This window comes from Pipistrellus hanaki (genome assembly GCF_964339955.1).
Source record: "Pipistrellus hanaki genome assembly, chromosome: 4".
Classification (NCBI taxonomy): Eukaryota; Metazoa; Chordata; class Mammalia; order Chiroptera; family Vespertilionidae; genus Pipistrellus; species Pipistrellus hanaki.
Genome location: NC_140506.1, coordinates 48,259,137 through 48,285,998, shown reverse-complemented (window position 1 = coordinate 48,285,998; position 26,862 = coordinate 48,259,137). Strand labels below are relative to the sequence as shown.

The 26,862-nt window shown below is 42.1% G+C and overlaps 1 protein-coding gene and 1 long non-coding RNA gene across 2 annotated transcripts in view; both read right to left on the bottom strand.

Annotated features, from left to right (window-relative positions):
• RHOBTB3 (Rho related BTB domain containing 3) overlaps positions 1-26,862 on the bottom strand; it is a 56,431-nt gene that overhangs the window by 18,511 nt on the left and 11,058 nt on the right. The window contains 5 exon segments of the mRNA XM_084881964.1: positions 6,545-6,665; positions 9,065-9,177; positions 18,470-18,835; positions 21,408-21,519; positions 24,745-24,899. Coding sequence (XP_084738090.1) covers positions 6,545-6,665; positions 9,065-9,177; positions 18,470-18,835; positions 21,408-21,519; positions 24,745-24,899 — 867 coding nt within the window.
• Positions 1,764-6,373, bottom strand: LOC311621666. The gene is made up of 2 exons (XR_014794862.1): positions 5,405-6,373; positions 1,764-5,170 (listed from the first exon to the last, which is right to left on the bottom strand). It is a non-coding gene; the product is annotated as an uncharacterized lncRNA (long non-coding RNA).

The following is a 26,862-nucleotide window of genomic DNA, read 5'->3' as shown; positions in this document are numbered from 1 at the left end:
ATTCTTGTCCATGTGCCTCCCAAGAAAACAATGCCATTCTTTTCTTGGCCAAGTCACAGGACAGTCCTGGCCAGACTTCCCTTATCAGAAAAAGGAAATAAGCCATCCTTGGCCTAAGCAGTCCATCCACCACAAGAATGCCCAGGGGATCTCCACGAAGCCAAGGGGAGCATTTCAGATCTTATGGAAAGTTTGCAAGGGAATGGCCTAGTTCCCTGCTGCCTCCCCCGCAGACTGCCTCCCACAGGAACCTCTCTTTCCTAAATGAACAATGCCTACTTCTGGGAGAGACAGAGCTTCTGTAACTTTTTAAATGCCCCTCAGCCCACGCCCCTCACTGAAGCTCATTAAACTGCACTGACTCTCTAGTAAAAGCTGCTTCTCCAGATCATGCAAAGCTCCAGAGGGACACATAAACCCAGAAGCAGTTCTCACCACTCCCAGCAGAATGGGGAGCCATGGATCCACAGCCAGCCCTCAAGTCAGTCTAGATCAGTTCAACAGATCATTACTGAGCACCCCTCACCTGCTAATCGCCGTGCTAAGTACAAAGATGAGAAAGACAAAGCTGCCCAGCTTAGGAGAAGCCACGCTTTTAGGTGGAAGACACCACAGCCAGTATGAGTGACAGGCTGTCACCTTCAGAACGTAACTATGAGCCAAACCACCCTGCTATGACCAAGAGTCTTCACTATGCATCCTTCAGATCTCTTTCTCCTCAGGAGCATAGATCCTTCCCTAAAACATTTGCAACCACTGGATTCTTCGCTCTCTGTAAATCTAAGCACAACATCTTTTGGCTCAGGACAGAGTTCCATCGAAGCCCAGTGGCTTTCTCCAAAGCCAATAATCCCTCAGGATTTGGAAGCAAGTCCCAACATCGCCAGTGCTGAGCTCGCTGTTGGGCACTGATTTGCCAGGCACGCCTCCCACGGGACAGGAGGAAGGGGCCACAGCAAGCATTGCTACCAGGTCACACACACCTGCTAGCAGATATCCTACCCTCTCGGCCCTTTTAAAGCCTGCCTCTTTGCCTTTAGGCCACCTGCCCTCAATATTAGCATCCATCTATGAAACGACCAGTCTCCATACTCAGTGCCTGCTAGAGATATGTGTACATAGCAACAACAAAGAATGCAAACAGGTAGTGCAATTTGACTTATAAGGTTTTAAAATCTTAAACCGGTTACTATGTTAAAAGAAAAATTTGAAGCATGGCTTACACAAATTAGATACCCTTTCATTTGGGTTAAGCAGAGGAATTTAAGATTGGCCAATCTGACAGGGGTGAGATGGTACCTCACTGTCGTTTTGATTTGCATCTCTCAGGCGATTAGTGACTTTGAGCATGTTTTCATATGCCTCTTGGCCTTCTGTATGTCCTCTTTTGAAAATTGTCTATTTAGGTCCTTTGCCCATTTTTTTATTGGATTTTTTATCTTCCTTTTGTTAAGTTGTATGAGTTCCCTATAAATTTTGGAGATTAAACCTTTGTTTGAAATAGCCTTGGCAAATATGTTCTCCCATGCAGTGGGCTTTCTTTGCTATGCAGAAGCTTTTTATTTTGATGTAGTCCCATTTGTTTATTTTCTTAGTTTGCATTGCCCTAGGAGCTGTATCAGTAAAAATATTGCTACAACATATGTCTGATATTTTGCTGCTTTATGGAGTTTTCTAAGATTTTTATGGTTTCCCACCTTACAGTTAAGTCCTTTAACCATTCTGAGTTTCTTTTTGTGTATGGATATAAGTTGGTGATCTAGTTTTCTTTTTCTTTTTTTCTTTTTTTTTTGCATGTATCTAACCAAGCACCATTTATTGAAGAGACTATCTTGACTTCATTGCATGCTTGTGCCTCTTTTGTCAAATACTAATTGAGCATAATGGCTTGGGTCTATTTCTGGTTTCTCTATTCTGTTCCATTGGTCTGTATGTCTATTCTTGTGCCAGTACCAGGCAGTTTTGAGAACCATGGCTTGGTAATATAGCTTGATATCTGGTATTGTGATCCCTCCTACTTTGGTCATCTTTTTCAGAATTGCTGTGGCTATTCGGGTTCTTTTCTTATTCCAGATGAATTTTTGGAGAGTTTGTTCTAGGTCTGTGAAATACAAATGACAAGTGCTGGCGAGGCTATGGAGAAAAAGAAACCCTCATGCACTGCTGGTGGGAATACAGACTGGTGCAGCCACTGTGGAAAACAGTATGGAATTTCCTCAAAAAAGTTGCAGATGGAACTCCCATTTGACCCAGTAATCCCACTTCTAGGACTATATCCCAAGAAACCAGAAACACCAATCAGAAAGGATATATGCACCCCTATGTTCATAGCAGTACAATTTACAATAGCTAAGATTTGGAAACCACTTAAGTGCCCATTAGCAGATGAGAGGATTAAAAAACTGTGGTACATCTACACAATGGAATACTACACTACTATAAAAAAGAAGGAACTTTTACCATTTACAACAGCATGGATGGAACCGGAGAGCATTATGCTAAGTGAAATAAAGCAGTCAGAGAAAGAGAAGTATCACATGATCTCACTCATTTGTAGGATATAATGAACATCATAAACTGATGAACAAAAATGGATCCAGAGACAAGGTGGCACTGAGCAGACCATCCAACCTCTGGGAGAAGGCAGGGAAGAGTTAGAGATCAACCAAAGGACTTGTATGCATGCATTATTAGCATGACCAATGGACACAGACACTTGGGGGTTGGGGGCTTGTCCTCAGGGGTGGGAGTGGTGAGGGGTTAATTGGAGGGGGGAAAAGGAGACATGTAATACTTTAAACAATAAAAGTTGTTGGATTTTGAAGAAGAAAAAAGGAAAAAAAGATTGGCCCAAAATACCAAGTGGATAGTAGATGGGAAAGGAATTTGAGAATCTTGGAATTTTAACAGAAAATTTCCATTGATAATGTGATTACAAAATCAGCAACAAAAGGCTCAATACCTTTTGTATTGGAATTTGGTTTAGAAAACCATTATATCTCCAGTTAAGGAAAGATCAACTTTTCTTTCTCACCTTTTCAAACTACTGTTTTGGTGTTATAAATTGTTCTATTGTGAAACTGTAATATCAGTACCCCAGTATAGTCACATTTCTAAACACTGTATATAAATTATATAAATATATAAATACTGCACAAAACTTGCTGAAAAAACATAATGCAGTGTTTATATACTAAACAGCTGTAGATTAGAGCTGAAGTATTACTCAGGGAGGGAAAAATACATCAACTTTCTGGTTAAAAGATAAATATGTTCTTTGAAAATGTCACGACCAAAAGTGTTTTTCCTATAGAATCTAATTGCTGTTATAGTTTTAAGAAACTTTTTTTTTTAAGGAAAAGAGTTTTAAGAGTGAAACAAAATTTAAAAGACCAAATTTTCTAATAATTTAGCATAGATTATCAAAGGTCTTTGTTTTTATTATATACTAAAATAAAATGCTACATTTGTAATACTTCTTCATATCACTTGCCAAGTTTTAAAAATAAAAATGTCAGAAATGTTTTTGTTTTATTCTGAAAATAGTAAATTTGCCTACTCCAAGGGAGATTTAGAATATGTACTACTTAAGTAAACAGGGACAGAATGTAAGAGTATTTTTCACGAGACACAGCTTCCAATGTCAAAGGGAAACGCATATCTTTCCATATCAGGTCTAAATGTTTACCAAGACTAGCTTTGGAACTGCCAGGTGGCTTCTTTAAAAATGACTTCATGGAAAAAGACACAAACCCACACAAACAAATTGGGGGTGGTAGTATTTTTTTTATTAGTATCTATTGCAGGGATGGTAAATAGGTTTTATATCCCACGTCACCTCCAGCCAGTTGCTGATGATGGCTGAGAACATTTTAAAAGAAGGATTTGCTGAGGCCCTGGGTTCAGGAAGAAACAGCACATCAATCCGGCAGAGTTGGCTGCCAGTGCAGGGGAGAGAAGGGGTATACCAGGCAGGTCTCTTTCTGCACCTTTATTTTTTATTTTTCTTCAATCTGAAATAAGTTTTATTTTTTAACTTTACTGCTCTCTGTACCTTTATACACACCGTCTCAATCCCTGTGACCACGCTACCAGGTGGAAATTAGTATCCCCATGTTATAAGCGAGGAGACAAAGGATCAGAAATGTAAAGTAACACAGGCAAACCTATTATATAGTAAACTAGAAGCCCGATGCATGAAAATTTGTGCAAGAGTAGGCCTTCCTTCCCCCAGCTGCTGGCACCAGATTCCCTCCAGCACCCAGGACCTGGGCTTCTCCCCTCCTGCTGCCTGCAGGCACCTGGGACCCGGGCTGACTTCCCTCCAGCCCTGGCTTCGTCAGGAAGGATGTCGGTCTAATTAGCATATTACCCTTTTATTATTATAGATATGCACCCAAGCAATATCCAAGCCAGGTCTTCTAGTCCCTGCCACTACCACTTCATCAAGCTCAACACTAAAAAGGGCCATTTTACAATCTATACGGTTTACCTTCTTCCCTCTGCAAAGGCCAGACGTGTTGAGTGGCTTGTCCAAGGACACACACACCGGTTGGAATGCAAGGCCAAGGCTGGAGCTAGGGCTCCAGCACGAGGGCTCGGCCTCCTGTGGGAGACAGCACTCCTGCCCTCCGCCCCGGCAGCTTCCTGCCACACTCTTCAGAAGGGAGGCTTCCTTTCCTCCAGATGATGTCGGAGAAACTGCCGTGGCACCCTGCGCCCACCATTCCTGCTTCTCTCTGCTCCTCACTCCCCGGGAGGCCTGGGCATCGGAGCTGGAGAGGCTAGAGCCCCCGCAGTGCTGCTGGGCACCAGCACAGGCCCCCACACAACCAGCCCTCCGGGCCCGGGCTCCGCACAGGTGGGCGGAGCAGGCGCCTGCGGAAGGGCCCAGGGGTGGAATCGTGGAAGAAACGCAAGCAAGTATATGAGGAGAAAGGTTCTCCATGTCACCGCTTATTTCTTTTCTTTTAATAGAACATATTTTCACGTGTTTTACATTCCTTTTGAAAATCTTTTTAGTAGGTTACACTGACATAGGTTTGGTGTCAACGCCTCCCGTGCAACTATTAAACAGGTGTTAATGGCTCTTGTGTAAAGAGGCAAATCTGGTCTCCTGTTCACTTTCTTTTCCCCCAAAAATCATTTTTTTGTGTGCATTTCAAGGTGACTTTTTTTAAAAAAATATATTTTATTGATTTTTTACAGAGAGGAAGGGAGAGAGATAGAGAGTTAGAAACATCGGTGAGAGAGAATCATCGACCAGCTGCCTCCTGCACACCCCCTACTGGGGATGTGCCTGCAACCAAGGTACATGCCCTTGCCCGGAATCGAACCCGGGACCTTTCAGTCCGTAGGCCGACACTCTATCCACTAAGCCAAACCGGTCCCGGCTCAAGGTGACTCTTACTGTCCCATTTTCAGTGCCCCACGCTCATACTGCAGGCAGTGCCAGCGGTAGCTTCTCAGAAGGCACTTGGGAACGTTTCCAGTTCGCTGTTAGCCTTGGTAGGTGGCCAAATGGAAAAGTAAAATGGATCTTTCTGGGGAACGTTTTTAAAAAGTAAATGACTGTTGGCTGTCATACATTTCTACCGTAAGACAAAAATTATATCTTCCTCTTAGTGATAGCCTACCTGAAGTTCTACTTATTCCGTTTAAAAACAACTCTTTCTAGCCTTGCATAATTGAAGGTATATGACAATTCATTTTTAAGATGATGCTCTTAATCTACTCAAGTGACAGAATTATCCAAGTGAATAATCAATAATGGGCTTTAAAGCAGCTCCTCGTAATTAAAATTAAGTAGCATTACTTTCCTACAGAGATAAAAAGCAGCTCTCAGTTCTGGTGATGATTCTCAGAGTGCTGGGAGGAATAAATGTAGACGCCTAATCTAAGCCAGGCATGACCCTCAGCCCATGGCTGTTGCTGTTACTCAAATAACAACTAAGAGAGCTGAATAAGAAGCAATATAATTTTAAGGGGACTGGTTTCAGATAATTAAAACAAGGCTCTTTAAAAGAAATACACAAACAAAAATATTTTATTTCATATTAAAGATCACCTTGCTGGTCCCTAAAAGTTAATGAAACATATAGTAAAAGGAAAAAATCTAAGAAAAATCTAAATTTATTTTCTTATTTTAATAAAACCCTTCATTACCCTAGACTATTTTGTTGAACTTTAGGCAGAGTTAATCTATGTCCTGCAATAGAGAAAAGTCATTCCTGCCGAAGCCGGTTTGGCTCAGTGGTAGAGCGTCGGTCTGCGGACTGAAGGGTCCCGGGTTCGATTCTGGTCAAGGGCATGTGCGTTGGTTGCGGGCACATCCCTGGTGGGAGGTGTGCAGGAGGCAGCTGGTCGATGTTTCTCTCTCATCGACGTTTCTGGCTCTCTATCTCTCTCCCTTCCTCTCTGCAAAAAATCAATAATATATATATATATATAAAGTCATTCCTACACCCTAAATATTCAAAGCTGAAACAGAAGGGTAAGAAAACAGGGAGTAAAAATAATCAGCTTTGTAAAAACGGAAGCATACCTTGTATTTCGAAGACAACATCAGCAAGCATTGGTTTATTAAGGAAAAACTTAAGGGAAGTGCTATAAAACCACAGAGGTTTTCTGGCTTGATAGGTTTTGCAATTCCTCAGGCAATTAATCTGTAAGGAAAAACAGAAATACAAGAGTGAATGTTATACAAAAAGCTTTGATAGCATATATGGGCTAATTGGAGAATTTGGAAAACGGTGCTAAATGTTTAAATGAGTACCTATGGCCTCTTTCATCACAGTTTTAACTGTGCCTTCTACCTGCCAGAGAGCAGCACTGCACTGTGCAGCATTCACAGCAGTGAAATGAACTGGCTACGTGAAAACCCAACTCTATGGCTGGGAGCTGTGGGGTCCTGAGTCCCGGGGCTCTGTTACCTGGGAAACAGACAACAGCAATCCAACCTCACATGACTGCCCAGAAAAACATGTTTACATATACAACTTGCTCATCTGTTCATTAATTAAGAAAGTACCTACACAAAATCCAAAATGTGATTAAAAAAAAAAATACCTATTTCCCCCTGATCACTCCATGTTCTATTTTAGATCTCTATGAAAATACCCAAGAGTGAAGAATTAGTTCATCGACAATTTTATAATTCTAAGTACCAGGCCCTCCCAGAGCAGGGACTGCTGAAACCGGCCACAGGTGTCCAGGATCTCCAATCTAGGCCCCAGGACTTCTCCCAGGACTACGACATCTGCCCGCCCATCCCCTCGCTCCAGCCCCCGCCTCCAGGAACAGTGCCCATCTGACCTAGGGGTCCCCAGCCTTTCTCGGCTCACAACTCGGGGATTTGGGTGCTTTGTTTATCCGTTCTTGCCATCTTCCCTCACCCTCCACCCATTCCTCTGATGAATCTCATAACCTCACTCTGACCTCTGCTTGCCTAGCTGGGGAATACAGAAAGACTTCTCACTAAAAAAAAAAAAAAATAATTGGGCATACAATTTTAGTATTAAGAATACATGTCACCGGCTTCCCACTCCGGATTAATCTACTACAATGAGACTTTAAAATATTTGACAAGGAGGGGAAAAAAATATTATCCTTCCTCACAAGGAGAAAGAAAACCCTCCAGAATGTTATCTGTGAGCAAGACAGGAGAGCAAAACAGGACCATACCAACGCTGGTCCTACAGAGAGCGTGCTGATCCTATACACAATGCACCTCCACACACACACTGAAGGGGCCGATGGAGAGCCTTCAGGTGAGTGTCACCCATGAAAGAGAGCAACCGTGAAAGCATCACAAAATCGGGGAGCTAGCAGGACCCTCAGAAGCCACCCGCTGACCTCTCCTTTTATAGACAGCCCCGAGAAGACGTGCACAAAGCCACAGAGATAATTCATGGCAGCACAATTTAAAGGTACCTTTCCTGATTCCCAATCCCTGCGCCACTCTGAAAGAATGAGAGACCCTTACCCCTGGAAAGCACAGGAAGAAGGCACAGGGGCCTCTTCTTTCCTGCCAGGCCCACCAGGGGATTTAGTTCAAAATCACGGACTCAAATAGCCTCAGCCTCCCTTTCCCCAACAAGAGTCTGTTTTATTCTTCGTACTCAAAGGAGTGACTGTGTTCAGACACAAACCCAGCGAAGGCTTGGCTTAGAACAAACGACAACACTTCTGTCCTAACCACTCACACGTACAGGGCATGAGTTTGTATATCATGAAGATTCCTTTGCCACCTATGCCTTGCAATGAGAGGGCAGAAGTTTGGATGTACATTTTCAATGGTCCATAACCCAGATAACCTAGAAAACTTTTGAAAAATGAATGCAGGCTTATGTGCAGATTTCTACAAAAGCATTCAAAACATATCCTTGGGTGAGGATTAAAAAAATGTGAATAGCTTAGATTGTAGAACTGACAAAGTCATCTGTATAAAAAAATTAAAGGAATAATGGTTCTTACATTTAATATAAAACTATATTCTGCTAGGCATTGCACATAACTTACCTTTCTATCTACTGTAGCCAGTTTGTTGATCACAGAATGTGAACTAAGAATACCCTGGCTAACCTGTGTAACGCAGTTGTTCTAAAATGTAGCACATTTACTGTTAAAGCCTTGCAGACGCTGCACAGTCTAGGTGACGGGAGGTTTAACGTGCACAGCATCTGGCCGTACGGAAAGTCTGCCTTTTTATAACCTGTGAATCTAACTTTTACTTTTGAGCCTGTGTTAGATGAAAAATAAACCTTTAACTGGTCACTTGCCCAAAGAGATTCCTCAGAACTCTCGAGAAAGGCCTTGTTCCTGAATATTCCAGAGTATCGGGGGAATGTTTCAGAGGAAGGAACCCACAAGTCAGCATTTTCAAGAAATGACTTGCACGTATTTTAATTCTTACATATGTTCACATTTGAAATATTTAAAAGGTAAAAATACGCTTAAGGAAAACATTTGTAAATGATTGAGTCTTTTCGTGACTCAGTATCATATTCGTTATATCACTTACAATTTAGAGAAAGTAAAAATAACCTTACAAAAACTAACTTACCTTTCCTGGTGTTTTTAAAATGCATTTAACTTTCTCCATTACATTCGAAACATCCCCAGAATCTTTCAACTTCTTCCGGATATCTTCTTCCAATTCTTCCCATTGGAAAGCACCTGTAAACAAATGAACATGCATACTCACTTTTTCTGTTAAAACGGGAAGAAGAGTATCTTATTAGAAATCCATATTCCCCAACCTAAGACAGGCACAGTCGCAGCGGGGCCATCAGGAGAGAACTTGGGGGTCAACAGAGGTGGGGCACAGACCCTTACCAACCCCCCCTGCAACATGGCAGGCGCCTGAACCTTCTCCCATCCTGAGGGAGGTCTCCTGCCCCCTTGGCTGCGTCGCTTCCCATGCACAGCTCAAAGCGGGACCCAGGTAACAGACTGAGACTTGGCTGACAGCAGCTGCCCTCTCACTGCAACAAGACTTATTTGAGAGGACTCATACCCATGGTGTGGGCAAGTGGGTTTTTAATATCCAGGTCCAGCCTAGCAGCAGGAATGCTCAGGCCCTTCTCAAGAAAGGAAATAATCAACTCCACTAATACACACATGATAAATGAGATTGATGCTAGTTGAGTATGACAGATGAATGGTAGCCAATTTCTCAGCGGAAAGTAATGTGGCTAATGGAAATAAATGAATATTCTAAAAAACAAAACACCTGATTGTACTGTTCAAAAAGCTGTTCCTAATGGGTTAACAAAAATTCTTATTGGCAGAGCGGCCACGGTAAAATTGCACAACATGTTATGAATCTAAAGTAGTCATAGTGTAGCGCAACTAACTTAAATGTAAAAGCTATCATGACTACAGTATAACATTTCCAAAAGGTTCCTATTATTTAAAGTAAAAAAGGGGGTGACAGTGGAAGAATATCATGTAAGGAAATATATCCTGATAATAATTTACATCTAAAAAATTTGTGCTTTAGAAAATTAACCTTAATTCGAAACGCTAATAGCAAGATACCCATGAAAATACACACATGGTGACAAAACAAGCCAGGGGGAAATCATTTGGGGGGGAGGGAAATGGAAAAGAATCCCAAATAAAATTTAAAGAAAATATCCCTTTATTAACTTTTGGTCGAGAATATGTTTGTATATTTTCAGAAAACAACTCTGAAACCATCTGGAATCCTGTAACAGAGAGCAATAGACAGAAGTGCTCCAGCCATGAAGACAGAAGAGACACAATTCAGAGATGGAAGATGCTGACGACGCCTCAGCATACCAGCAGACAGCAGCCGAGGACCAAACCAGAGACAGGCGGACCTGCATTACTGCCATTTGTCCACCAACCAGATCTGAAATATCATGGCTGGCATGTACACATAAGGAACTATCTGGCATTGAAATTGGGACGCAAAAGAACTGTTGGCCCAGAAAGGAACTCACTACAGACTGATTCATTTACCTCTCAGCATAACCATTATGGCTTGTTGCAGTTTAGGTTCTTACAAGGATCACATGATCTCACACATCTAGAGGAAATAATGAACAACACAAACAGACCCAGAGAAAGAGAACCAGCGATCAGACTCTCAAACCTCAGAGGGAAAGTAAGGGGGGATGGGGGTAAGGGGAAGAGATCAACCATAGGACTTGTGTGCATACATATGGGCCTAGCCAGTGGCCATGGACAATGGGGGGGGGGGGGGGAGGGCAGCATATCTAGGGAGGGGTTTGGATAAGAATGGGGAGATAAGGACAATTATGTGAGACCATAATCAATTTTTTTAAAAAAAAGAATCTAAGTTCCAAATCAAAACATAAGAAGAAGAAAAAAAGAAAGAAATCCATGCTCCCTCCTTTTTAGTATTCTAATTTTCCTTTACCAAATATATATCCTTGTAATGACACCAAAACATTTAAACAACTCTCACATTTTCAAAAAAATCAGTTTGCCCTCCCCTTAGTTATTCCAAACCTAGTCTTCGTCCTCAGAGAGCTGCCACCTTTCTGCAGTCGGTGGTCAGCTGGCGGTAACAGCAATGGCCAGGAGGTGAGTTACCGCACAAGTGGTCCAACACCCAAATTATGTACTGGTCCTGGGCAAGAAGGCGGACCTGGTCTTTCCTCAAGTTGAATAACTCACAGGATCATGGAGAGCAGTGACTGTCCCCGGGCAGAGGAATGGGCAGAATGCACTGTCAGGGTCACATTAAGATATGTTCCACAGCCACCTCTACAGACCAACCAGAAGAGGGGCAGCTAGACAATTTTCTGAGGAGCCACATGACCATGGCATTGGAGCAAAATCTCCCCACCTAGTCCCTCACTCCTCTGGCCTCAGCCTGACCCACTTCCCAGTTCTCTCTTCCTGGGCTCACGCCACTTCTGTGTCATACTCTGTGAGCCCTTTCCCCTCGATGTTTTGAGGAATTCCCACTGTATGGTCAGCATAAGTTCACCTTTTCCACACATACTTCTCTCCCTTGGCCTAGAGCAGCCTCCCTGCTCCCTAGTGGCCTTTCCCCTCTGATCTATCCCCTTACTCAATGCTGATAGGTTTCAATTCTGACCATGATATTCCGGGAGACTATCCTCCTCCACTCCATGGTTTATACGAAGTCCTACCTCCTAAAAATGGAATTTAAAAAGATGTGGTGTGGGAGTTGGCATAGTTGGGGGACCCAGTTTCTAGTTCTATCTCTGCCATTAATTACTGGTATGATTTTAGGCAAGTAATTTGTGGTCCTATTCCACATGCTCTCAACCTGTCTCTTACGACGTCTCCCTTTATGTATCTAGAACTTTGCCAGATGCCTTCATAGATACTGCGGACGGCAGAGGGCACATAATAACCATGTACAGAACCACGAGGTCAGGCAATGGCAGCCAGTCTGTCCCAGTGAGATCCACGGCTGATCTGAAGAACCAGACTGGTAGTCCTGCCGCTCTCAGGCTTCGGACAGAAGAGCCCTTCAGCACTCGGTACTCACGCACATCTTTAAACTTCTCCCCCGGCCTTTATGATGACTACAGAGTACTGTGGTGGGATGGGGCAGGGGAAGGACAGCCCTGATTTGAAGTGTGTGCTGTTTCTGTGGTGAAGATACTCTCACCAAGGCCATATTCAAGCTACCAACGTGACATCCAGAACACGCAATCGGCTCTCACAAGGCGGTGCCAGCTGGCTCCAGCACGCCCTCCTACTTCCTTCCTTAAACTGCTCTTTTTCCGACTTCACTCTGAACTCCCCATCCACCCCAGATTCCCAAAGGTGTGCAGTCCAGAACAAATCTATAGTTTTTGTTTTCCTCTCCCTGCACTGATGATTTTTAATGTCAAGGTCACACATACTCTTTTCACAAGCTGATAAATTCTTTGCATTGTCTCCAGAAATTGCACACGCACAGGTAGACATTAAAGTCTGCATACAATGTCAGAAGTAGAAGAGCCCTTTATAAGCCAAGGGATGCCAGGTCAATAAGATGTATTCTACGCCAGTGGTTCTCAAGTCTTGCTATGCATTACATTTACCTAAATATCTTTAACAAACCCCTGGCCACTGGCTCAGTGGTGAGAGCGTCGGCGTGGACTGAAGGCTATCAGGTTTGATTCCTGGTCAAGGGCACGTACCTTGGTTGCAGGTTTCCCAGTCTCTAGTAGGGGCGAATGTGGGAGGCAACCAATCATGTGTCTTTTATAAAATAGATCATTTACAAAATACTATGAGAGAAGGTCTCAGCCTCAGACAGACTGAATTAAAAATTTCTGGTGCAGGGTCCCAGACATTGATTAAAAAAAAAAAAAAAAAAATATATATATATATATATATATATATATATATATATATATATATATATATAGTTGATTTTTCACAGAGAGGAAGGGAAAGGGAGGGAAAGTTAGAAACATCGATGAGAGAGAAACATCAATCAGCTGCCTCCTGCACACCCCGTACTGGGGAATGTGCTGGGAACCAAGGTACATGCCCTTGACCAGAATCGAACCTGGGACCCTTGAGTCCACAGGCCAATGCTCTATCCACTGAACCAAACCAGTTAGGCCCTCAGACATTGATTTGAAAAGCCTCCCAGCTTAATCTAATGTGTACTTCCCTTAGACATTTCACCCACTGCCAAAACCCAGGGTTAGTGGCATGCAGCAAACAGTAAGTGCGAGTTCCTGTGATTGTTTCACCCATGCTATTAAGGGAGAGCACAGACATTGTCTCTTAAAAGTAAAATTATGTTAACTAAAGAACACCTATACAATATCTCTAGTCAGAAGATTATGTGAAAGAAAGCAATCATCAAATCTAAATAGATGGGATTAATGGCAGGGATTAATGGGATAAATCCCCACAGGCCATGAATTTGTTTAAGAGCTGACACAGAAAGATCCAATAACCTAAACCAGAATGAAGACTAGTTCATAAGCGCACTCTCTTAATAATTAGAAATGCTAACTAATCATCTCTGACACTTTTAGGTCCTAATAAAGCAATAATCCTTCAACTGGGATTTGTTCTTTTTTTTTTTTTTTTTTTTTTTTTTTTTACTATGATAAAACTATTTAGCATGAACTCTATGCCCTTCCCAGAGTTTTAAGTGTTCAAAACAGTATCTGTTAACAATGGGCATGATGTTGTATGCACAGATCCCTAGAACTTACTTGTCTTGTATAACTGGCTGGTATTTCCTTTAACTTCTCCGAACATTTACTTACTTTATTTAGACTCGTAGAGTGCATAGCATACCTTTGTGTCCGAAGCTACATTTTTATGCAGTGCAGAAAAGAGCATGCCGCAGAATAATTCCAAGTGCTGACATATATACTATGCAAACTGAAGATGAAAATGTGCTTCCACATATTCATTTACCCTGACGGCATATTTCAATGAGTGATGTGAAATTCGAAGGGCCATCTGTGGCAGGAAGAGCTCAAGCTAAATTCTTGAGGCTCTTACAAATATTTCAATTCATAACCATCTGAGGTCGTGTGACTCAGGAATGTGCAAGCATAAAGACTGCAGTGAGGGGCACAGCAAGGCTGTAAGAATGTTGCAGTTGTATGCCATTTAAGGACTGCTCCACGAAGACCGGGAAACGGCTGCCTCCCTGTCCAGATCACTCCTTCTTCAGGGTTAGTCAGTCAGGACTTACACATCACGCAGGGCTAGCTACTGTCCAGTGGAGAATTAACATGTATAGAGCACACGTACTTTTACGGTGTCTACTCAGAAATGTGGATAGAAAAATAAACCGAAACCTCATCGGTGTAATGTGCTAACCCGGCTATTACACAGGCCCTTCCTTTTCATTTCAAATTCCTAAAGATAAAAAAGGGGGGTTATTTTTTAAAAAAAACTAAGGTATTCTTTGTAATTTGGTTCATTAACAATAAGGCTAGGAGGTAGATTTTATATGGGTTTTCAGCCACGTGTGCTCAGGGCAAATATTCCCGAGTGTGCCACGTCCTGGACTTCTACCTCTGCGCTGCCAGCCCAGCTAACGTGAGTACAGACAGCTCCTACCAACATAGCTGTGGGAAGGCTTCTGTGAGGGAACCGTTACATAACTGGGTCTTAGAACCTGTGCACTGTTCAAGTTTTTAAATGTTTAACAAACAACAAGAAAAACAAAACAAACAAACAAAAAAACAGCTCACGAACCTGGCCTCCTTACTGAAGTCTCTCTAAAAAAAAAAAAAAAAAAAAAAAAAAAAGTGGGTTTACATTTTTTGTTTGATTTGATAGAAAAATATATTAAAATAAAACATAAACCAAGTCAATATAAAACATTAATAAATTTCTAGGCATTTGGATAGTGGGAATCTGATGTTTTTTCTCCATACATTTTCTGCATTTTAAAAAATTTGTCTTCACTATGGAAATAGAGCCTTAATATCTGTTAAAGCATAACTCAGATAATATAACTTTTGCTTGAGTCTGAGGTTACACTTTGTAAATAATTAGAGAATAATGCACAGGTGCCTACTGAAGCATTGGGGTCTCCCTTACAGCCCCAGGTCAAGGGCCTGTGGCCCTGCTCAGACCTGACACCACCTCTTGCTGGGCCGTGACTTACAGGAGACATCAGAACAGAAATCCAACAGCTCAGTGTCAGACTAAGCAGCCAGAGTGCTGACCTGGCCAAGGAGATCAGTAAGCTCTCCCGGCCTATGGCCCGAGGCCCTCTCCTCGCTATTCCCAGGCTCGCTGAGTTCCCCCAGCCGCTAAGAACCACTCTCCCAGCTTCAGGAAGGGATACAGCAGGGCACCGAGGGCCCCAGCTCCAAACAGCTCTGCATCGGTCAGCCTTGCAGTGGACCCCGTTTTGATTCTGGCACTAAAACTGAGGACCGGGCTCCACTCCTGTGTCTCTGGAGTGAATTCCAGGTCCTTACGCCCTGGTTATGGCTGTCCCCAGTTCTTCCAAGAGGTGTTGCAACCGCCGTGGTCAATCACCACCTGGGAGGCTTGGGAATGCAGACTCTGGTGCCCACCCTGGGTCTACGGACTCACACCCTGAACATTATCAAGATCGTGTGCGCACTTTAAGGTTTGAAAAGCACTGGTCCAGATGATGGACAAACCGCAACTCAACCACCTGTTGTCAGATGTTGGCCTTCCGGAGGTGGATCGCAGTGAGGGGGCCTCGGGATTGGACTTCTGTCTTGTTTGCTCTATTCACTCCTCCCTCCCTCACTGGAGATGAGTTTCCTAAAGCCCAGTCTGGTCATGCTTAAAACCCCAGAACCACTTGTAAGAACAGTAAACACTGGTCTGGCCAGCCTCATCTCCTTCCAGCCATCACCTCCCACTCCTGCTCCAGCCACAGGGAACTGCCCGTGGTTCCTGGGAAACAGCAGTTACCAAAGATTACATTTTCATTAATGCAAATTTCCCAATATGTAATTTCTTTCAAACAGCATTAAGGGGAACATGTGAAAACCCGGTAACAGGTCATTGACTCTGGGGAAGGGAACTGGGGGATGAGGAGTACTTGCCTTTTTCCTTTCTCCCTTCCTCCTATCTGCATGTATTCATTTTGCAATTTAGAAAAATGACTCCCTAGGAGAAGACAAGCAGGTCTGTCACTGGAGAGAGAGCTAGCAATTTTACTGCTACAATATTAGAGGATATAACTGACCTCAAAGTGCTCATGTGCCTTCAAAAGTATTCAGTATGCGGGAAACTTGCTGAATAATTCATAATTACAACAATAAAATCATTGAAAGGGGGCAGTCAACACTTCCTTCATAGTTTTCTAAACATATCATTAAAGTAATTTTCTTAACATGTAAACATTTTGTTTTTACACAATTGGTCTTAAATTATGCACTGTGAGATTCTAGGTTTAAACATAAAAATCTGTAGAACCAAATGAAGTCTTTAGTCTGGTTTAAACATACGATTCCCCATTCCTGGAGCCTATTCATTAGTTTCACCGACACTGGCAGAGAGCCCTCCATGCTAAAGGCACCGTGCTGTGTGCCCTGTGAGAGAGATTATTTATGCCTTTTCCAAGTCAATAGTCACTGAACAATGAATACTGTTCATTGTTCAATTAACACCTACTACCACATTCTACTCCAATATATTTATACTAGAGTCCCAGTGGATGAATTCGTGCACCGGTGGGGTCCCTAGGCCTGGCCCACAATCAGGGCCAATCAAGGTCAGGCCGATTGGGGCCTGTCAGCCCTTGCGGGGGGCGGGGGGGGGGGGGGGAGATAGGGAATGGGAGGTTGGTAGACAGCCCCATGGGAAAGGGACCACATTTGCCATCACCCACCCCAGGTTACCCCAGCCCAGCCCAGGACCAAAGGGTCAAGAGAGGAAGCAATGGTTGCAGGCCAGACACAGAAGGAACGACACTGCCACTGATGCTGCCAGCCAGCTACAGGAGTTTGGCTGTGGGAGTGCACTGACCACCAGGGGGCAGCTCCTGTGTCTGCCCCCTAGTGGTCAGTGTGCATCATAGCAACTGGTTAACCTGTGTTTTGGTTGTTGGGTCATAACGGCCGCTTAGGCTTTTATAGATAGATAGATAGATAGATAGATAGATAGATAGATAGATAGAGATAGATAGATGATAGATAGATGATAGATTTTAACCCACTAAAATCTGCATGCTGCAACTGTACTTTTCACAACCATTACTTATTTATTTTTGTTAATCCTCACCCAAGGATATTTTTTCTATTACTTTTTCAGAGAAAGTGAAAGGCTGGGAGAGAGGAAGAGAAAGAGGGTAGGGAGAGAGGAAGGGAAAGGGAAAGAGAGAGAAACATTGATGTGAGAGAGACATCAACTGGTTACCTCCTGCACACACACACCCTGACCCACTCCAAACCCACAACCCAGGTACATGCCCTTGACCAGGAATCATACCTGAGACTCTTTGGTGCCCAGGCTGATGCTCTAACTGCTGAACTTTACAGGCCATGGACAACCATTAATTTTTAACTGAAAATTATATAACTATAGCCACAATGAACAAAATAAAATCTTATTTTTAGCATCAATTATTTCAACTGAAGGGCTACTCAAAACTTTCTTACCTACAGGAAACTATACTTCTCTATTTGCAAACCTTTATAAGCTTCATCTCTGTTCCCAATTCTGATGTCTAAAAATGGACTATAAATGTTTCTCCAGACACATTTGAGAGGAGTGACCTTAACCTAATATTTCATTAACATGTGATTCTACCCTGGGGGGAAAAAAACTAAAGAAGAAATAAGTCCTCAGAATATATATATTTAGATACTTTAAAAGTCCTTTTACATTCGTTCTTTTCCATTCCCATATGGGACACTCAGATGTGAGACCATCAATTCAGTTGATAAAATGACTGTGGTAAAATTTCTATTCTTTAAAATATAGTTGCTCCTGGGTCTTTAAAAGGATAAGGAGAAAAATAATGAATAAGCTGAATCCTAAAAAAGTAAGAGCACAGTAAGAAGAAAAAAGTCTAAAATAGTCATAGCCAAAACTGATCAGATCTCTAGCCTAAACTACCTGGTAGTGCTATTTCTATTTCCTAAACAGAATGCAATGACCCTGCTAATTTCTCTCCTCATTCCCTCCCCAAACCTAAGAGTCAAACAGAAAGGGGAACATGTAGCTAGGTTTTAAGATGCAGACACTTATTTTGATATACACCTGGACAATGTTATTTCTTTAAAGTTAAATCATTTTCTTGCTTAGTATGAAAAGAGATTATTTTTTAGACAAGAGGATGTAAAACCAGGCCAAATAAACCAGTAAGGAAGATGGAAAGGCTGGAACAATTCATGGGCATAAAGCCAATACGATTTTTTATGTATAATCTTCACTCCAGATGACAGGAAGAAGATAAGTGTGAAAACGCTTGAGGACCACAGGCATACCTATATTTCAATAGCCTAAGAGAATGTCCCAGAGCCATCAGACAAGATACCTGAATAAATGAAGCGCAGGATGTCCGATAGACACGAGCAGAAGAGGGCGTCTTTAACGATGACTCGGAGTGGTGGGTTGCCTGGAGAGTCCTGGCTAGCACCTGGGAGCACAGCCTCCCTGTTTATAGCAAACAGATCCTGGGCTGTGCGGATGATACTGGAATCCTGGATGTCAGCAGGACTCTTCACATTGAAAAGCAGCATGAACACGTGGCTTACGGCGCAGAGGACGATCTTGTGGGCCTCCACCACCTCCTTCAGGTCTGGGTTGTAAAACACCACGTCCACACACTGGCAGCAGAACAGCAGGTTGTGCAAGTCAGAGTTATAATGCGAGGCTTCGGCCTTCAGGACGGGCATTTTTTCTGTTTCAAGACAGAAAATAAAACCATTAAATGACTCTCTTAGGTCTCCAGACCAATCATTTCAGGTTTACAACAAAACATATTTTTTAATAGTATTTGGCTGAATCATGCAAAATTGCCAATATTTGGCCATTTTTGACTTACAAAACCAGCAATTTTATATAAGTTTAATCAATTAAAAACATAAAACTAATGATCCAAGGACTGTAAAATTTCATAACTCTGACACAGAAATGCTGTACTTTTATAGTGCCAACAAAAAACTCATTAACGCCATAAGGAGCAATAACATTTCTCATTATGTCTGTGCCCCCAAATAAAACACTGCTCCAAATACTTAATTTTAGTATATTGATAGTCATTATTTTTTACTGTCACCTGTCAAAAATGCAAACAAATTATTGAATAAGTCTTGAAAATGACATGGGAAGTCATTTTCCTCCTAGGACTAGAAATGGGGAAATAAATCATTAAAACTGCAACTTCTGCGGAAACCGGTTTGGCTTAGTGGATAGAGCATTGGCCTGCAGACTGAAAGGTCCCAGGTTCAATTCTGGTCAAGGGCATGTGCCTTGGTTGCGGGCACATCCCCAATGTGGGGTGTGCAGGAGGCGGCTGATTCTCTCTCATCGATGTTTCTAACTTCTATCCCTCTCTCTTCCTCTCTGTAAAAAAATCAATAAAATATATATATTTTTAAAAACAAACAAAAAACTGCAACTTCTCAAAGCCAGGGCTCAATGTCTTGGACTTCATTGTTTAAAACCACCTTGACCATTTTGTGTTGATCCTAAAATTAGTATATTGTCCCTCCCGGTAAAGCAATATACTTCCCTAGAATCAACTTCCCCCCCTCAGCACATCTGAGTGTTGGCTCAGCTCCCTAATTTCCAAAAGAGGAAACAACTTTCCGTTCTCTGGTTTGATCACTAACAAAAATAGATTAGCCTTATATTGATTCAAACGTCCACACAGAGTCTGCATCCCAGGCTCTCATCATTGGCCTAATTGTAAAACTCTGCTAACTTTTATCCAAAGCTGAGCTGAGGAAAGTGTTATCTGGGAAGCGGTGCCTGGAGGACCTGCAATCACCTGAGTCAGTGAAATTCAAACTTCTTTGGCAATAAAAATGTTTTATGCTAAAGCAAAACTCTGTAAGATGAACAAAGTTCTCTTAGTGGTACATAACATGAAATGGCTTTGCTTCCTCTGAGGAATTGGTGTGCTTTTTCTTCCTAAAATGGACTAAGAAATTATCTATCTGCATTATTTATTTGGCTATTCCCTCCCCCTCAAACCCATCTTCTCATCCAGGAGGTACTTAAGGCCCCAGTGTTTGCTATGTAATAGGCCATGTCTCTCCTTTCCCTGTACAATAGTAAGTTCAAAGCCATGTGTGTATCGTTTACGGCAGCGATCTTCAACTGGTGTGCCGCAAGCATTTCTAAAACATGCAATACGTGACTAATTTAGTCAGGGGCACTGACCTCTTTTTCCTTAGATTGTTAAAAAAAATGACAGCAGTTAACACAACAATAGCCATCTGGTATGAACCGATCTAAATTACACCTTTTTTTTTTTTTGATCAGCAAAAAATATATTTTTGGTGTAATTTTAGTAATCAGTTTATATGTGCCAGGAGATGAAAAAGTTTGAAAACATCTGATTTATGGTGTAAATATCTCTATAATTGTTTTTAAAACCTTGAATTGACTCCCCATACTAATTTATATTTTCCTGATTTTAAATTTACATTCACTCACTCAAAAAATGCTGTATGAAGTACCTACTTTTTATACAATAGTGTCCTACTACATCTATCACAAAATTATGCAAAAAATTCTTTTAACAGTTGATGTAATTTTACTAATTTTTAAATTTTATTTTCTTTCAACCTTGTATTGTGAACATTTTCAAACATTCAAAAAAGCTGAAGTATATAATGAGCACACATATACCCTTCCCTTAAATTCTGCAATTATTAATATTTTGCCATTTTTTGCTTTATCTCTAGATAAACACACACACTCACAGTACTGACCCATTTAAAAGTAAGATGAAATCATCAGGATATTCTGGGTTTAAATACTTTCACATTTATCTCCTAAGAATAATAACACTCTTCTATTAAGCACAGTGGCATTATCATAAGTAAGAAAATTCCATAATATTACCTAATTTCTAGTCTGTATTAAAATTTTGCCCAACTGTACCATGAACATCTTTTAGATGTTTTTATTGAGCCAGTAGCTAATCAAGGTTCACGCATTGTATTTGGGTGTATATTTCTTAGACCACAATCTAGAACCACAGCACACACTATGTTTAAGAATCTATAGGTTCAAGTTTTTAAGACAGTAGTCCTCAAAATATGGTCCAAGTAACACTTGCTTCCAAATCACCTGGGAATCTTATTTAAAAGGCCGATTGAAGGCTCCATCCCCACTTTGCTGAGTCACAATGCCAGGTAAGTCCTAAACATACTGAAAGCTGAGAACAATTGCTCTAAGACCTGTGAAGTGATCTGTAATAAATATCAACAGAACATCTGGACATGGGCTAATAAACGCACCTGGTTGTTCAAGCTGAGGTGGTCTAATTCCATGGAACGAGTTGCTCATTTTCCTTTTCTTCATTTTTTCACTCGTCTTCTGGTTTAAGGCCTGAATCATAAAATACTCCAACTAAAATGTGAAGCAAATGTGAATTAAAGCTCCAACAAAACTATGTAGGTGACATGATTATTTGTATCCAAATCACTTTTGCCAAATGTTTTGAATGCCCAGACCATTGACATGTAAGCTTTAGCAAACACCTTCAAACATTATTTTTTTAAATGTACCAGGTAATATTGAGCCTTGTCTAAACGTAAATAAGCTATCCATTCAAGAAGGAACTGTTGCCGAAACCGGTTTGGCTCAATGGATAGAGCGTCGGCTTGGGGACTGAAAGGTCCCGGGTTCGATTCCGGTCAAGGGCATGTACCTTGGTTGCGGGCATATCCCCTGTAGGGGGTGTGCAAGAGGCAGCTGATCGATGACTCTCTCTCATCGATGTTTCTAGCTCTCTATCTCTCTCCCTTCCTCTCTGTACAAAATCAATAAAATATATTAAAAAAAAAAAAAAAAAAAAAGAAGGAACTGTTTATTCTCCTGAATAATCAAGGAAGCCTAGCAATACAACTGTGTTTATCAGTAACCATCTCTCTGGTAACCATGGCAATTAACATTAGAGAAAGTCAAGGCAGGAAGAGATATGCTAGGTCACATATGCTCATATTAGCTAGGGAAGCTCACTGCTCTTTTCCCTGAATAAATTCCTTACAAATACATCCTTTATTTTATAAATTTAAAATCTTAACCACATGTACTTACACAGCTCCAGGCCTATGCTTTACATTGCGAGGTCTGGGGCAAAAGTACAAGTGCAGGTCTCCGTACCACATACCTAAATATTTAAACTATATTATACATCAAGAAAAAGAACTGTTATGTGAAAATACTGTATCCTCCTGCTTTGACAAATAGGTCGTCATGAACGCCTGGAAGGCCAGGTTCAGATTTGAATTCTGAGTCCTCAGAGTTTCCTGCAGCACAGGGCGAGTTGGGCCCTAACTCTTAGGCCCCAAAATCACCCCTTCTTTTCTCAGCCCTGGCTCCATCCCAAGCCCTGGAGAGGTTTATGCACACCAGCTACACATCCAAGCTCCACCCACTCTCCCTTCCCCCATCCTCTAACACAATGTCCCCTCGGCCACCTCTCAGGTCCAGGGGTGCACCCACCAGCACTGTGGTCCCCCTGGAGGATGGACCCAGAAAAGAGTCCTGAGCAGGCCTGGGGCACAGACTCGGGCCAGCTACCCAGAGAGTCCTGGGGTCCTGGGCTCTGGAGCGTGGTCAATACAACCCCTCTGAAATATCTGTGCTAATCAGCACAGCAGCCACATGTGGCTATTAAAATGTGCACCTGAAATGAGACAAGTGTGCCCAAGGAACTGAAAATGTTAATTAATTTAAACATAATTAGCCGCATGTGGCCAGTGGCTACCCTATTAGATGCCATGGGTCTGGGAGGGGCTCCCAGCTCCAGAGGGCACAGCCCTTTGGCTCCAGGGTCTCGTGCCCTGGGCGGGGGGGGGGGGCACTGGAGGACTAATGAGGCTCTCTCAGGCTCCAGGGCTCAGGCCTGCCTTGCCCTGATCCGAGGTAATCCTGCACAGCTCTTCGCCCCCGACTCTCAAACACAGGATTTCCAATGCTCCTTTCACTCTGACATCATCCCCTCCACCCATATTCTTACAAATATCTTCATTTCTTACACTCACGACCTCAGCTGTACTTTACGTCTCAAGAGTCTGAGAAGAGACCGCTCTGATCTTATCTCCACATTCCCACTGAGAGAGTTTAGAAAAAAACGAGGTAAGGAAACACTGACTTAAGGGGAAAAAAAGAAACTGCCATGTGTTTCTTCCAACCTTGGCCACATCTTCAATTCTCTTCACACCTCCAGCCCTAGCTGTAACACTGGTATCGGGAGCGAAGAGAGGAAAGAAGAGAAAGTGAAAGCTGGGAGGTGGGCAGAGTGACTCAGAGTTTCAGGTTCAGGAACTTGAATGGGAAACAAGAGGCCCAAGGACCTCCCCAGACCCCTATCCCCACCAAGAGAACCAGCCCCTCTTCTCCAACAAATGAAACAAAACTGTATCTCACACCCCCACCCCTCAGCCAATTCCATACCTATTTTCCATAGGTATTTCAGGAAAATGTAAGGGTATTAAACCAAATTAAGATTTTTTTTTAAGCCACTATAATATTTGCTTCACAGGAAAATTAGGTTTCACCTCTCCCAGTCTATCTGCCCATTGCTTATCAATATAATTAAATAAGATCAGAATTTCTCAGTCATTGATAATATCAATATTGTGAGTACATCTCCCATAGTGGTTTATTATTAATGTTTCTTATATTATTGGGTGATATAAGTATGGCTATTTGGTAGAAATTAGAACCATTTATATCTGATCCTTATTTTAGCTTTGGTTCTTATCTGGAGTTTAGTGACTCCAGAACAAATGAATTTTCTATAAGTTATCTGTGGAAACCTCAACATCTTAACATAAATCTACATAATGAATGTTCTGGCCTATCGGAAAGGGTACTTGATGAGGAACTGAGGGTAAAGTCCGAAGAGCTACTGCTTAATGCAGGGTTTATCAAGGCTGACTGGCTTCCTAGGGGGTTGGGAAGGTTAATTCTCCAGTCAGTAATACTTAAATGACACACCTCCACGGCATTCCCCAGGGGCCCTGCAGCCCCAGGCCTGTAGGGTAGGTGCTGTGTGCTAGAAACTGGCCTCCTAGGTGCCTGCAGAGCCCATAAATATCACTGCACTGAGCTACCCCTGGCTCCCCACACAGCCCGCAAGAAGCTGCCCTGTAAGTAGTTCCTCAGTTCTGAGCTACACCAAGACCAGAAGGGCATGGAGTCTTGCTGAAACATTCACACAGAGAAGAATAGCTCTTCTTTTCAAGTAGACAGAAATGAAGGAGAACCTTCCAGGCCCACCGGCTCCGGGTGCCAGGCTGGTTGAGCTATTTAAAGATGACTATCAAAGCTGACATCATGGGCTCGTGTAAATAAACACACTTTAATAAAGTGGCACCAAATGGAAAATTCCAAAACATCATACATAGACAAGAGGAGATGTGTCATTTGGAGAGAAAAATAAAATTATAATTGTATTCTGAACAAAACCTTTTTTTTTTTTTTTCCTACTTAACACTCATATTATTTCTCAAGGTTAAAACTAATCGTGCCTTTAAAACTAAAGTTCGAACTGAGGTTCTGGAAACTAGATAAAGAAACAGCGGACAAATGCCATCCATGTGTGTAACAGGAATTTCCACTCACCACGCCTCCAAAGTACTTCCCGATGTAGAAGTCATCCAGGCTGTGCAGCTCCAGGTAGGTAGCCCCTAGCTCTTTGGCAAGTTGGATCCCTTCGGTCGTACTGACACAGCTTCCTCTGTCTGAGGTGCACAGTGGGCACGTGCAAGGTAATTCTTCTAAGAGGAATGTGAGCAACAAAGAGCTTTGAGTTTAAAGGGGGGGGGGGAGGTATGTACAGACGATCTGAACATTAAATAACAACTTAAACACTCATACCCATCTCAAGGGCATTTAGTACATCCATGATCCACTACGACTCTGAATAAAAAGTGTCAATGAAAAGTCCCTAAGATAAACAAGCTTTAACTGCAAGAAGAAGAAACAGTATTTTAGAATACAGAAGAATTTAAAAATAGGATTATGGATATTGCCAAATATTACAGCAACTGTACCGTGAGTCAGTGATGGCTGGCCTGCTTCCTTTTATACAACCTTGACATCCTAAGTATCAATACAAATTTAACAACATGGTTGTCCATAGAAACCATGGAAAACAGTGGGTTCTCTCTCCTCTCTCTCTCTCTCTCTCTCATTATATTTTAAATATATTCACCAAGTTTGAATAGACCTTATACTTTTAATAGAATCCTCAATTTGACCTGAATCTTCAAGGCTGTAAGACTGCCTCCTCTTTGTAGATTTCATATAAACTATATTCTTATTCATCAAAACATTTCAATTATTAGGTTTTAAAGCAGAGACCACATTCAATCACTCTTTATCTTTTTCTTCAAGATTGAAAAAAAATAAAAAATAAAAACTGACGGAATAAAAAGCACTTACTCAAAATGCGCACTGTCCCAAGGTTCAAGTTTGTAACATGTACAAATCTATGACTGGGAAGGTGCCAAATCAACCTGCTATTAAATACACTCCTTAATAAGGCTAAAAACGTATGCTCAACTCTGTATTTGTCCGCTGGCTTCATTTTGTTTCATGCCAAAACATGAGATATGTCACTGCTCAAAGGCGGCCAAGTCCAAAGAGGGTAAATCTATTTCTAGAAATGCATGCTGCTGGAGGCTGGCTTCCCTGCAAGGCCGACTCTGAGATGGAATCGGTGTGCAGGTGGTTTACTGGGGGGTGATCTTGGGAACAACTCTTCTTAAGAGTGAAGGAAGTAGGATTGGGCAGAGGAAAATCTCAAACTGCAATACAGTTGCAACGGAAGCCTCCACTGATCGTACAGGGTGTTTTGGAGCTTAAATGGCCCTTAGAATGGCTCCCTTTGGGGAAAGGCAGCCGGACCTTTACATCCCTAAATCCATTGGCAATCAGAGGAGGACCCCTGCGTGCGGGAGCCATAACCCTGAGAAAGCAGCTGCTACAGGCAGAGGGTAATGCCTGGAGAGGGGCTCAGCTCCGTGGCCTCAGCAGCCAATGAGCCCAGCAACAGGGCGAGTAAGAACAGTGGCCTTGAAAGGGCATTTGGGAAACTCCCCACAGCCTACACAGCAAATCCTCTACCAAGGAGCCACGTACCGACAGAGCACGTGTGTATATAGGGTGTATGCTAAGGATACTGAGTGCATGTGCATACTATGTATGCAACTATGTGTGTGTGCACACATGACAGATAATTTTAGCTTTATTGAAAGCATTTTAGAGCTCAGAAACCACGTACATACTCACATCCTCATTTTACAGAGGAAACTGAAGCTCATAGAGGTTAAGTGAACTGTCCAAGTCTCCTTGTGTTAGAAATGGAGAAACAAAAAAAAAACAACAACTGTTACTTGCTCCATCTAATAAATAAAGCAACATCAAGAAATAAGCTGAGCTGAAGCCGGTTTGGCTCAATGGATAGAGCATCGGTCTGTGGACTGAAAGGTCCCGGGTTCGATTCCGGTCAAGGGCATGTACCTTGGTTGCAGGCACATCCCCGGTAGGGGGTGTGCAAGAGGCAGCTGATCGATGATTCTCTCATCGATGTTTCTAACTCTCTATCCCTCTCTCTTCCTCACTGTAAAAAATCAATAAAATTTATTTAAAAAAAAAAGAAAGAAAGAAATAAGCTGAAAACTTAGTTTGAATAAATAATTATGGATTCTAAACATGTGGAGATTTAACAGTTAAACT